Source organism: Perna viridis, chromosome 8 (assembly GCF_037379345.1).
Source record: "Perna viridis isolate PV_CMFRI_1.1 ecotype Kerala chromosome 8, ASM3737934v1, whole genome shotgun sequence".
Lineage (NCBI taxonomy): Eukaryota > Metazoa > Mollusca > Bivalvia > Mytilida > Mytilidae > Perna > Perna viridis.
In genome coordinates this window covers 29,203,879-29,218,983 of record NC_142452.1, presented here as the reverse complement: position 1 = coordinate 29,218,983, position 15,105 = coordinate 29,203,879, and the positions used below count along the sequence as shown (strand labels likewise).

General features: G+C 31.4%; 1 protein-coding gene across 1 annotated transcript; it reads left to right on the top strand.

The window, feature by feature from the left end:
- The first annotated feature begins 2 nt into the window (after positions 1 to 2).
- On the top strand, positions 3 to 8,506 carry LOC148610129 (uncharacterized). The gene is made up of 6 exons (XM_088542232.1): positions 3 to 261; positions 2,073 to 2,152; positions 2,601 to 2,747; positions 2,961 to 3,147; positions 3,565 to 3,704; positions 4,280 to 8,506. The coding sequence occupies exons 1-6, from the start codon at positions 66 to 68 to the stop codon at positions 4,547 to 4,549; spliced, it is 1,020 nt and encodes a 339-aa protein (XP_088398358.1). The 5' UTR covers positions 3 to 65; the 3' UTR covers positions 4,550 to 8,506.
- The last annotated feature ends 6,599 nt before the right edge of the window (positions 8,507 to 15,105 follow it).

Here is a 15,105-nt window from a genome sequence, read left to right as displayed (position 1 = left end):
TTGATCACGTGATTCATAGACGAGAGTTGACATTGTTGACACAACTGAATCCTGAATCCATAATCATGGAGCAAGAAACAAGCGTAAAACAGAGAAATCCTCACAATTCTGGGAGTGGTTTATCTTCCATCAGAATTGTTGTTACAGTTGTCATCATTATTGCGTGTTTTTCGACGCTCTACCCCAAATTTTTCCATCCAATTGTGATGAGAGTGTTTGGTCTCTCATCTCCAAAAGAGAAAGCTAACAAATTGCCACCAAGTAAGTAAAGTGCTGTATTGTACATGTAATAAACTGTATCAGCGCAGTATTACTGTCTTTTCCGTGCAAGTAAAATGGTTAGGAAAGTCTGTTCTGGATCATCATTGCACTGCCATACAGTATGATACACTAGTCACTACACTCAGTAACGCTTGTTTCTCTTAGTCTTAACTCCCAAGTCAGAGTTTCAAATCCATGTTAATCACTGAAACACTGTGTTGGTCAGATTTTTCACGGTGAAATGTGAGTATTACACCCACCCACCTGGGACATCATATATTCCGGTTGTTAATTGTGTATGGAGAATCACTGACCTGGTGCGAAAATTCACCTAGCATGGTGAACTTAATCTCATTGATCTCCGCCAACGCTATGGACATTAGTACCCAAGCTTCCAGGTTTCTGACCTCCCGAATTCATCGGGGATCCCAGAAAATCACAACAGGGGAGTCCAGGGGACTTGTGAAAATTCTCAAGCAGTCTCATCCTGGTTTGGACAAGACAATGTTCACAGTCCTGATTAAGGGTTCCTACATTGCAATTCTTATGTACACATTAAATAGATGCCTTTGGACCTGTAATTAGTTTCTTTTATTTCTGGAAAAGCCGTTCAATTATTAAAACTATCAGAAACAAAAAGCGTCACCAGACTGTTTTTCCAAGTCCTTCACCCGTATCAAATTACATCAATTAATACGTTCAAAGTGTTTTATTTACATGTATAATTATTAACAGTAACCATCAAATTAAAAATGCAAAATTAAAACATTAAAAGATTGTATTATTACTTGATAAAAATACAAAGTTATATATCTGCATGATATCTCCCACTCATTGGACATACATTGTAGCTGTAAATAAAATATAGCACATTAATGAATGATAAACATGTACAAAAAAGTTGAGTGCTCCGAATTACCTGAGAAAAACATTTTTATCTTACAATGAATTCCCCGTTATGCCTCATTGAATTTTACAACTATTACAATATACAAACGGTCAGTGTTGGCTAGGTGGAATATGGTTGTTCAACACTCAGTATGTCGGTGTAACACTGAGTTTCACTCAGGTCGGTCTTAAGTGTTAGAGAACCACTACTCTGAGTGTAGTGTGACTTGTGTAAGTCATTTATACTTTAAAAGGTCTGTGAAAAATATCACATAAAGTCTGTTTACAACCATTCCATACCACAGGCACTTATGTAGAGAGATACATTGTACAAAATCTCTTGTCACATAATTGGAGATGTTCATTTTAAAGAAGTCAAGGTGGGGTATTTGTTCTAATTTTGGGATGTAAATGGATATTCAGCTTTCATGTAAGTTTTCTTGTATATAAAGTAATCTTTAGACTTAATGCAGCAATTGCCTTACTTCATACTTTACATGTATTTAGGAAGTTGGCCCATGAAGCTGGAGGGATATTGACAGTTTGTCCGGCTTTGTGATTTTTCTAGTGGGATTGCTAATGCCTGTCAATCTTACAATTATCTCTGAATACAAAGGCCAGTGTGCTCTATACTATGGCTTAGGCTACTTGATGGTCCTACAAGACAGATGGTTGAAAAACATATATTTCATCTTTTAAGACCAATATTTTCTTTCAGTTTCATTAAATATCTTATAAAACTTTAATATGCATACACAGAAAAACCTCATTTGCAGATTATATTAAAAAAATCTAAAAGTTCTTGAAGTTCATTCTGTACACTTTTCTATGACCGTGATCATGGTGAATAATGTTGTTGTGCAAGGTCATAGATTATAAAAAATATAGCTCAAGTTAAATTTATTATTCTTTGAATTTTGTAGGTCATCCTCCAAACAGAAGGATGCCAGAGGGTCGTCCCCGTGGTGATCCCATGGAAGATGACATTCGTAGGCACATGCGTGTAAGTAGTGAAAAGTACTTTATGCGTTCATCTGAAGCATCTGTAGAATGATATGTAGTTCCATTTAATAAGAAAAACTTTTTCTGACACAAATTTTGGTACAATAGGTCCAAAATGATGGAATAATTTACCTGTCAATCCTAGAAATTGTATAACTGGCAATACAAATGTACTTCCAAACATCAGTTGAAAACATTGTATTTCCAAGACTATTTTTTTTTTTTTTTCTGAATTGCCATGATTGTTTAGAGTTACTATGTATATATTTTGTGTGATTATGTTGTAGGTTATTTTGTTATTTTTTTTTTAAATGTGAAACACCATTGAATATAGGCTCTTAAATCCCATTATTAAGTTTCAAGTTTCATGAATACATAATGATGTACATGTAGCAGCCCTAAATCTAAGACAAGATTGAACTTGTGCTAATGATTCTTTCTTTTTATAGCCAGGTCCTCATCCAGGAATGAGAGCAGCTGCTGAGATGAACAAACAGAAACAAGGATCAACCTCTGGTAGGGGTGGCATGATGGGAATGATACTTCCTGTTTACGCCTTCGGAATAATTGGATATCTTGTCTACACCCTTATCAAGGTAGTTTATTTGGAATAAAATAAGGATTTTGACTGAGTGATTACTAATTCTAAAATTTTTGTTTAACATCCTTTCTTGTAATTTTAATATTATTTGAACTGTTGTTTTATTCTATCAAAACATTTATTTTGAAATGAAATATTCTCTTGATGTTGTAAATTTTGACAAAGCACTAATAATCTTGCTCAACATTACCAATATGATGATTTTCAGGTGTTTGGCAAGAAAGGTAAAGATCAAGATTCACCTTTCAAGAGAAGAGGTTACTCACCACCTTCACAGAGAAGCACAGAAAGCATAGATAGGCAGGCAGAACCAACCAGTACAGATGACACAGCCAACAAATTACAAGGACTGGAGGATTTGCTGGACAGAGCATCTAATGTAGATCCTAATATTTGTAAGCAAAAAATGATATAATGATTTACAAATCCAATCTGATGTTAATGAAAGATTTCTGCATTTAACAGTGAATAACCTTTACATTTTAAGTCTAGGGAGTCAAAACTTGGTTTGTATTAACCACATTTGTAAAACAAATATTTAGTTTCTATGGCCCCTACGAAGTAATTCCTTATTGGAAGATATTTTAAGTGCTTTATTGACTTCTTTTATATGTTCTTATATTTCAGTGAAGTATCATTAGTAAAGGTTTCCCCCTATTAATTCTATTTTGAACATGGAACATGGTAATTCTGTTTGATTTTAAAGGGAGATAATCAATCTACTGCTTTTAAAATGAGAGCAAATGTACAGTAGTGGTATTTCTTTTTCTTTATCTCATACAATATATTAATTTTTGTCCATTTGATATTAGCTGCTGATGAAATGAGGGAATTACAGAAAAGATTGGAAGAAACAGAAAGACAAATGTCCCAGATACTAAATGCTATGCAGCATGTATCTTCCAAGGTTAATACTGTGGCTTCTGAAGCCATTAAAAAATCTGAACAACAGGTAATAATGAAATACAATATTAATTATCATGAATCAAATACCAATTGATTCAAAAGCCTAGATTATTGTTCCTATTTTAACTGAAGATTTGGTCCATCACAATTGTAAAACTGACAGAATATGAATTTCTGCATCAAATACTTTGTGTCAAATATTTACTATGCTTCAGGGTGAGCTTTGCCAGAAAGAATCTGGTTTTGTGCTTCACGAAGTAACTGGCAGACCTAATAAGAAGATTTGTTTGTTTCCAATGTACATGTTCACGTTTCTACATAGAAAATGACGAATTAGAATCAGACATGATTTTGTTCTGTTTTTTAGCATATTTCCGCTATTTCAAGTCCAGATTTTACCGTTACGATTCTTTTTTTACTGTATATTTTCTTCAGATTTAGCCAATATCCAGTTTCTTGACCTCATAAAATCATCTCTATAGAACAACCGTATTTAGTAGGATGACTTTAAAAATCCCAAGTCAGATTTTACTGTTTATTGTATTTCATGTGTGTAAAAGTATTCAGCATTGAAATAAATTTTTTATACATGTAAATTGTTAAAATGGATAATACTTACAGGGGAAAGATGAAGTCAATCGCTCAAGTGATTCTAGCCCAGATATCAGCAGTTATGAAGTTGTGGATAAAAAGAAAGAGGGAAAGAACTCTTCAGAAGTGGAGACTGTAAAGGCCTCTGGAACTGAAGAGGACTCACAGACAGAAAAGGTTGAAAATGATGATAAAGAAGATAATGAAGAATTAAAAGATACTGAGGAAATTATAGAAGATAAAGAAGAGGAAGAATCAGGGGTTCGACAGAGGAAAAGTCAAACTGTCTCATCAGATTAAAGGTCAAACTGTCTCATCAAACTTATCTTTATATCCTTTAAAGTCATTTGGAGTACATAGACTTTAAGACTTTTCATTTTTCTTATATAATATTCAGTGGGTTTCATGTTTTAAGAACTATAGAGAAAAATGAAATTTTAGAAATTGATGAACAAAAATTATGGATTTGATATATATGCAAAGCACTGTGGCTTACATGTTATGAAACTATGTGAATTTTGTTAATTTTACCCTGCTTTCACTTGTGTCTAAGGAGGGGTAGAATATTTAAACAAAAATAGTGAAATGTTTCAATGAAGTTGTTATTTTAGAAGAAAACATAAATGTAAAAGATATATTTTACATGTGTAATACTACATGTATAGTGGAAGTTGATTTTTTTATAAATAGGCTTTAAAAGTAGCACAATATTAGGATTTCTAATTTTAACTGTCAATTTTACTACTTTTTTTGTAAAGTTGATTGTTGTTATTTTATAACTAAAGATCAATTTTACTATCCATTGCTGGATGTGATACTGGCCACAGACCGATAAAATATTTTGCAAGCAAAGTGTCAGTTGTGTTTAATTTGATACATTGTTCAGTGTATATTACAATAATATATTTAAAGAGTTTGATAACATTCCTTCTTTAATGCCTTGAAATTTGTTAAAAGAATTTTTCAACACTTTGTGAGGTATGATCAGGGGTTGAAATTCACACTGATCCACTGGTCCGGGGCCAATAAAATTCCTGTCAGACCATTAGATTTTTAGATTTTTCTCCAGTGGCTTGTTGAAATTTCATCGCTGATTGGATTACAACCTTACTTTGTGTCATCAGCTTTTTAGTAATTCGTTGTTTCGTGTCTCATCTATCATTACTTCTTAGAGGGGGATAAAAGTATTGCTAAATATCCCTAGTTTGAGTCTTCGACAACAAATTAGAAAAGATGTGGAAAGGCTGGAGAGTAATAAGATTTCTGTAGGACCAGTAGATTTTTTAGCCTACTGGTTCTGCTGCCCAGTTGAAATTTAAGGTTGATTTCTACCCCCGGGTATGATACATGTCTTATGATATGTGTAATGTATGTTTGTTATGTGTTTGCATTTGAAGAATCTCAATTAGGCAATTTAAATTCAATTCTTGGTTCTTAGGCCACTTTTCATGAAAGCCAATGAGGGAGGGAGGCATATCTTTTGGTTTTTGTTTTTTTATTTCTTCAAAAAAAGGGGATGAGGGTGGTTTTTTTTTACATTGTTCGCAGCCAGAAAAATGATTAAGGAGTTGGGTTTGGGCACATTCAGAGAGGATGAGAGGAGGCTTGAGAACCAAGCACTTGCTTTATTTGGCCTTTTTTATGCTATTTTCATACTGCTGACTTCTATTTTTGTTAGATCTCAGAAATGTATTTTTTTATTTATTTATAGAACTTTATTTCCAAATATATTTTTGTTTCTCACTAGTGCTATTTAATCCATGAAAATATTTGTGTTGCATGCTCTAAGGAAATAATATGTATGGGTTTTCAAACCTCTTAATGAAGCCTGTGTACTCAGTTGTTTCCTTTTAAATAGCAGATGAACAAGTAATTTGTTTGCATTGCCTAATGAATGATTTTGTAATCTGTCATCTAGGGTTTAAGGGTATCTGCTTAAAATATAGGAATTATAAATTTTTATGGTAGGTGCAGTACTTAGCACACAAAACAGTTTAATGGTATTATCACTACTTTTACATTAATTTCAGGATAGCGCTCATGAAAATTATGCAATTATGCACCCCCTATTTTGTTTTTTCCATCTGAATGGCTTATGGTTTCTTTGGAAGGGAGCGGGGCTATTTTTAAGTCAGCTTTGCTCACAGTATTTCTAGTTTTTAATATACTTTTATATACATGGACATACCAAAGAAAATGTCAATATTCAGTTTATGGTGGAATTTGTGAGAATGTTTTATTACAATCAAATAATCATACAGTGCAATATATTGTTAAGTATCAGTCTTTATGAGAACCAGACAAGAGGTGATTCATGGATGTCAAAAACTTGTTTAATTCACTTTTATTTCTAATTCAGACACACCTACAGACCTTATAACTAGTTGGTTGTTGTACTAGTTACATAGTTATTGTATAAAATTGTACTGTGAAAGAGTTATCTTTGTTGAATTGGTTTCATTTAATTGCTTTTAGTTGGAGATGAATGGTTTTCTCATAAATATAGATTTGAATACAGAAAGGTCTGTCCTTACAAAAAAATATAGCATATGTAGAAAGAAAAACCATTGTTTTGTGGGTTTCTATCCCATTAATCACCTCTACAATAGTCTATGTCTGAATATTATATGAACTGGTACCTAATACAGATAAAGTAGAATAGTCATTACCGGTATAATAAAATGTAGGGTTTCTTGGCTGATTAGTTCTGAATGACAGTTATTTTTACCAGGATAACGATACATGTATAAAGTATCCTAGAGTATGGAATTTTCTGAGTGCTAAATTTTGGGATTTTTGTCCACTTTTTGTGATATGAACTTAAAAGAACTATGTACACATTTATTTGTTTTATCTGAACATGATGACCTGGGCATTGTTATAGCTGATAACACATTTTCTGCATTTGATTTCACAAAAATTAGTTGTCAGTTGTGATATCATAACCTATGACTTGAACTTTTTGGTCTTTCATATTTCAGGTATGATTAGGTTTGCCTGACCTTTACAAATTTTTAGAATTGAAATTTCAACTACATATACAATTTACATGTAAAAATGTGTGCAGTTAATTTTTTTTGCAATGTAATCATGACAGTAAATATTGTAGTTATGATATTATTTATTGGGAGGAGTAATCTTTCAGTATCCATGACATCATATTATAATTTTATACTCGATATTGTTGGAATTTATTATTGTTGTGGTAACTATATATGTTTATTTATTGTTTAGCATGTTACATATAGTTTATTTAGTACCAAAGGAGTTGTTGTGAAATCCAGAGTTCCCTCCTGTTTTAGAACGCTATTTCTCATTGTTCATCTATCTTTTGATACCTATATTTAATCACAATATACAGCTATTTTAAAGAATTAGGCATGCTGTTTGAAAAATGACCCTTAAAGTTATATTTACACCTTCTTTAATTTCAAGAATTGAAGGATTTTCTAGTTTTCCAAGTTTGAAATCAATGCACCTCTTGGGGAAAACTGGAAGCCCTCAGTGAAATGTAAATGATTAAAAGTTTCAGGACCTAGGAAAATGAAAGTTCAAAGGTCGTAGGTCAGAAGATCCTGACCTGAAACCACCGCTAATTTGATTTCTTTAGTGTTACCTTTATTTTCACGATCTTCCTACTGTATCAGTAAGTCATCCACAAGTACATTCTGTGATATTACATGTTCCCCCCATATCTTATTTATTGGATATGTTCGGTTGGATTGTTAGTGATGTATAAATGTCTATCTTGTGACTAGGGTAAGGAGATTATTTTATTTTTTGTCGCTTTAATTTGTACACCAAAAAAGATTTATATTCTGAATACTCAAGAAAATTGAAGTAATTTTTATTTACACCTCATTTTCAAATGGCATGTTGAGTTTAGAACTTTATACATGTACCCTAGGTCAGTATGCTATAGCAAAATGGTCGGAGCTATTTTTCAGTTTAGTGAACTAATATGAAAGTTTTGTGTTTGACCTGTGTAGATTTCTATATTTTTATTTTTAAACATGAAGTACCTATATCTGAAAATAATTATAATCATAGGTATCAGTATTAAAGAATTGTCCAAGATAATAAGATGTACTTATGGTTTTCATTCATATTATCAATTAAAACAATATGTTGGTAGAAAAAAAACATGAAATTTCTTTCCTTCATGTAATATACATGTACTTTCATAATTGAGTTCTTTTTGTATGCATGTTTAGTATACTTATGAAATAAATGGGTATGTGTTTGTTATGTCAGAAATGTATTGTTTATTTTTAATATGCCTTTTTTATTGATGTATCATGGTGTACTGCTGTCTGTTTGTTCTCCCATGTCCTAATTAACCTCAAATGCTAGTTGGTATTTTATTTTTGTTGAATGTGAACAAGATTTTTTCAGTTTTTTTCTTCAAGATATACACTTCAAGGTGTTAAAAATAAAGAATTAAACACTATTTTTGCATAGCCTGGTCCCATGCATTGTCCATAACTACTTCTTAAAGACTTGTAGGATTATGATGATGTTGTCAGGAATTTATGTTTGGACACAAATTGTAGAAATGTCGTCTGTTGGAACTTAGGCATTTTTAGCAAAACTTGGTCTGATGTGATGTCTACAACTCTTCCTTAAGGACTTGCAGGATTGTTGTGAAACTCAGTCGGATTGTAAGATTACCTACGGAGATGTGCATATTGTCAGGAATTATTTATATTCTATTACTGTGTTGTGAACAAAAAATAGTTCTGATTGCTGTTTGGAGTAGGGTTTTTTGAAATGGCAGAAAATTGTGTGTCAAAATTACATAGTCTATCCACCTTAAAAATTGTGTCCAATATCAATTGTATATTGAACTTGGTCCCCAAATGTACAGGGTTCATCTGGCTGCAAGGGTGCAAGTCCCATTAAGAGTAATGTCTATTTATTTTTACATTGCAAGAAACAAACTTTTTACAAAACAAGAGACTCCCAGGAGCCTGAATCGCTCACCTGGTTGAATTTTGTCTTTCCAGGGCAATAAATTTAACCAGAAGTTTTGCAGCAATTTTGACTCAATAAGACTTTGGTAGGACGTATCATAAGGATCATTTCAGCAATTGAAAGTTTCTATCTATCATAGTTTTCAAGATATTGGCTGAAAACTGTTAAAAAAAGTCATTTTTCTCCTTTCAAGGGAAAGAACTCTTACAAGGAGTCGTCTGACAACTTTTATGCCTGAGGATCATTTCAGCTATAGAAAGAAATTAGCTAAACCTAACGGTTTTGAAGATGTATGCGAAAAACTACTGTCTGACCTCTATGTTCTGTTTTTAGTAACAGTGACCATGTTTTTCAACAGATCAAAAAATCCCGCAACAGTTCTATGCAGGATACACCTAGGAACATTCATACCAAGGTTGGTTTCAATCGGTCAAGTAACTTAAATCCTGGCTACGCCCCTGCATAATACAATTATCCACACACTTCAAGGAAAATTGTAAGGCTAGCACAGTGAAATCCTCCATCAAGAAAAATTCCAAGCATTTAAACTGTAGGAAAAGTTACTTGGAAATATATTAAACCCATGCACAAAATTAAATATCTAGCAAATGAAAAAGTATGGACACAATTATTAAAGAAACAAGAAATTTTTAAAACATTGACAGATGAAGAGAAATTGATGAATGCATTCTACGTCCACTCTATATATATTGGCTATAAAATAATAAGTTGTGATAAAATGGTCAATAGATTTAATTTCATTCTTAAATAACATTCTCTGTACAATCATACAATAACTCGATATATACAAGTAAACAAACATTCATCTTGACACACACTACATATAGAATGAGTTGAGTTTCCATACACAACAGCACCACTATATACTGATAATGTACAATGTTTTCATTGGAATTTTTGTAAATGCTTGACATGATTAATGAGTTAATTGAAACAAGATAATGAAGTTTTCAATGATTGTTATTGTCCACTTACTACAGCGAGTATAGAAGTTGAATTCAGGTCAGATCATTACCTGATGAACTTTCAGACAGTTAAATGGACAAATGACATGGATATTTAAACTTTCACGCACAGATTCAATTACCTGTGGAGTAATAGAAAGCTTGAAGCTTCTTGTCAATTGTCATTCAATCAATGAAAGACCAACTCTATTCCCTGAAGTAAACTATTTTATTTGCTATAATAAATTGTATCTGGAAAGGGTGAAAAGGTAGTTTTACTCAACATACATCTGTACCCTTGGGAAGGCTTGACAGCAGATCATGAATATTAGATAGTATTTTTCTTTTTTTTTTAAACCAAAGAATTACTTAATACTGAAACAAGTTTACCATCTGTCTATGTCATCCCAAAAGTTTTATTTAGAGACAAAATGTTTTGTGAAGAATACCTGAAAAATCAAAAGATAAGTGAAACATCCTTGGTAAGGTGATGACCTTAGCTATAAATAGTACTTCATTTTAACGTTTACCAATCTAATCCTCTTTCTAAACAACTTTATTATTCATTGCTAAAATGCATGTGGATCAACAGGTGTAATAGCACTGACACAATGAAACTTACAATGTTAATATGAATTATTCAATCAACATAAACAACAAGTTCAAGAATTTGGCAGTACAAGGTCAGTTTACCTAAATATACTGTGTTTTCAAGGGTTTTCAATACTGAAAATTTCCTTCTTATTTATGAAGTCAACTAGTGCAATATAAGATTTTATTATATAGTAATAAATATTTTCCTATTGAAATCAATAGAAAACAAAGCATGCAATATATCCCGGTATTTGCATGCAAGCTTTTATTCGTATCCGGAAAAATTCGGAGACGTTCCGAATACGTTTTTAAATTTATTGCACTGTTGTTATCTGCTCAAAAAATGCCTGAACAGGATATTGAAAGGTTGTTATAAAAATAGCAATGACCTCTTTATATGGGTCAACATATTTCCGTGTTTGGTGACAGTTATTGTGATTCTATTTTTCTTCCAAATAATACACACAAAAAAATGCATTCCTTTCAAATTTACTACAATTTATCAAACATTCATAAATTCATATCGCACTAGTTCATATATTTATTATGCATCATATTTGAACTAGTGCAATAAAACACATACAACATTGTCATAAGCATATGTAACAAATTAGTATAATGACAACTGAAATATTCATTACTATATAATAAAAGGGTTGTTGCATGAATACTGGTGAATATTGTCCTTCGCAAGCTCGTGCAATATGATATTCTGCTTGGGACAATATTCACCAGTATTCATGCAATAACCCTATAATATCGCATGCTGATATTTGGCTATTTCATTGTATTATAAAGCAAAATGATGCATTTTCTACATGAATTTACTGAAACTATTGGTGTTCTTTTTCTAGTTTTCTTAAGTACCAGTCTGCATAAAATTCAGACACTACCAATGATAAAGTGATTCATGGTCCAGAAAAACCCACCAAACAAACGATGCTTTTTTGGTCTATGTATGCTATACTTTCACACAACAACCTTTTCTGCATTCAGATTTGCACTTTTTAGAAAATCATACATTTATCACTCTCTAAAAGCAACTAAATCAAGCCAAATCAAGAACGATAACTCTTGCAAAGTGCAAATTTCATGTACAATCTACATAATTTTTATCTTAAAAGTGCAACAACCAAATGAAAAAACTAAGACTGGCTACATGATCAGTTACTGTGTCTGAACAAGAAATAAAACTGAATTTGGTGGGTTTTTGACATTCATGAATCACCTTCTGTCTGATTTTAGAGACTGATACTTAATAACACATCAAAGAAACAGCACAAGTTTGAAAGAAAAAAATTTTCCCTGCCCTAAGCACTACAAATTTAGAAAAAGGCATAAGTCTACAATTAATTCCACTTCTTTGTGATATCATGAAATCTGGACACTTTGATTGGAGTTGCCAAGGCAGTCAGGAATGTTTTCAGACTTAAATATTAAAACTTTTTAAATTATGTGGTGCCCAGGCCTGCAAATCATCAGAACAAGGTTTACCATTTAAAAAAGTACCTAACTTTTAGTACTCTTGAAATCTGTGATATGTTCATATTATATTCAATTTCATCAAAATCTGTCAAGCATTCATTTACAAATGAATCTAATTTACATAGATGTTTACATGAGATTTATATAAAATGGTTGACACAAATGTACCAATGATTTATAAGAGTTGTGCCCCTATACCTAGTTCTACCTTCTTACAACACAGGTGTTCTAATTAGTTAACAAATAAACGATAGCACTTAGATAAATCAAAAAAAAATAATAGAAAAACAAGGAATGATTGATAACTTCATAAATGAACTTTAAAAAATACAGTTATGAACAGCTATTTATAATATCAAGGCAGGAAATTGATGAAACAAATTTGTGACTAACCAATTCCTTAAAAGACCTGCATGTATGACATGTAATCATTTCAAGGAAGGCATTTTTGCAAGAACTCTTCAAAACATTCAAAACTCTTAAGGTTTAATAAGTAATAAAACCTTCAGAATTCTTTACATTCATCAGATATAATTTGTATAAAAAAAAAACACCTTTAGAAAAAAAAGAAAAAAAAGGAGATAACTTGTCCATTAGAATCAGCATCATTGATGCAACTTGAACCTTTCTTATATGCACATGCAACACCACATTCATGAACACAAAATAAACTGTCACACATGAAAATCATGTGAAGTACAACATATGACCATTATATGAATTGAGCATGATATGATTGACATATGTTTCAGTTTACCCATGATTATCACATGTCAGCAAGGCAGAATTTCCACATGAGAATCATATGCATGACTATCATATGTATGTAAATTATCATATGCTTCTCATATCAATCTAACAATGTGTGAATTTTAGCTGTATATCTCAAATCATTGGTTCCTGTCGAGATAAGTAGAAAAAGCTGTTAATAACAAATTATCATTTAAAATAGTATTTGTATTCATTTTCTCATTCAACAAAGATGCTTCCCTTTAAGCTTTATAACAGTATTTCAAAAATGAACTGACAGGGTTAGTCAAGGCATATAATGATTTTGAATATTTTCATTTGAAATATCTGCCAATTTAAAAATTATGATTAATATCAGTAGAAAGCATCGAGAAGTATACATTTTTTTTTTTCAGGAAAATTTATCAGAAAAAAAATCATGTTCCAATCAGTACTATAGAGTTAAAAAATATCAATGGAACAGTATTTTCCTGGAAAACAAAGTAAATTTCTTGACTAATAAATAAAATTGTTCCATGTCAACCATCCTCTCCAGATTGATAGTAATTTTTTTGTTGAGAAATGCAGGTATTAAAGCACTTGCAAGATGTGACATGCAGATGCACAAACACCTTTTATTTCCCAATTTGCCTTGCGTAACTTATCATCTACCTATTTCCTATCAACTAAAAGTTCGACCAAATTTTCCAGCTAACAACACAGTAATGTACCTCCAAGATCCTGTACATTCATTTTTGAAAATAATTATGTTTTCTTACAAAAAAAAAAATCATAATACATTTTGTATTTACATAAACTCATAATTAGTATCCTTGCTTGGTAATATAATTTACTCCATAGGATAAACAAAACTATATCATTATCAGCTATACATTCGCACATTCTGTGCATTTTTTTTCTGGTTTAATACTGAATTTAAACCATCCTAGGCAAAACTTTAATAAAAATTTTTAACAGGATCCTAGGTCTGATGAAATTTTTATTCTACTTTTAAATGGGTCCTTATTTATGAAAGTACTGTAGACTTCAAAAAAAAATTCTGGAAATTTGGACTAAACCTTCAAAAATCCACTTCTGGTTCAAAATCTTTTTTCCTATAAAAATTTGGAACAGTCCATTATACTCTGATTTTATACAAAATTTAACTCAATTCATGACCCAAACAGGCAATGACAGGGAACAATCATAATAATACAATGTACATGTACTTGATTATTTTGGTATAACTGGAGAACATTTTTAAGTTAACACTAGAATCGATGAGACTAGAGGAACTGCTCTTCACTCTTTTGTTGGTGAATACAAAAAATGTATCCCAAAAACCAACAAAATAGTTTCAGAGCAATAAAACTGATACTTGCATCAATTAATAAGAATTTGGAAAATTTTAATGCCCATCATAACTACACTACTAAGTAAAAATATCTTCTTATCAAATCAAAACCCACGAAATATTATATTAAAATCTATGGCATGAGCTAGTGTGACATCAAAATTTAAAATGAAGTTAAAAAAAAGAACAAATAAATGGAGACCTGACAGCAGATATAGCCCTTGACATTTGTTAAGCCCATTATACAATGGTCCTGAAAATTTTACAAGTGTGTTTACCAAACTGATCCTCCCACCAATAGATTTTTTTTCTGGTTGATGGCAACCTAAAAATTAACTTGCAATGGTCCAAGATGTGGTGATTTAGACACAAAACCCAACTATTTACTGGTATGCCCAAAGCATTATCTTGCAAGTGCATTAAAATATCATTGGTAAATTAACAACATGATCATCTTCCTACACTCAAGGATCAGTAATTTGATAATTACAAAATATTAGTAAATAAAAATAATCATTTTAAAAATGATGGTAAAAGATAACAATAGCAAATACATATCAATGTTTGCTTTTTTCCCAGTTATGAAAACAACAGTTTTTCACTTATGGTGAATTTTGATTTCGTAAATTTGTAGTAACTGTTTCAAATGTTATCAAAACTCTTTAAAAAAAAAACCAAACACGATACAAAAGATTTCTCCCCTTAATATACCAACAAAAAAAATAAAGTAGGCTTACATTTTTTAAATGTCTACC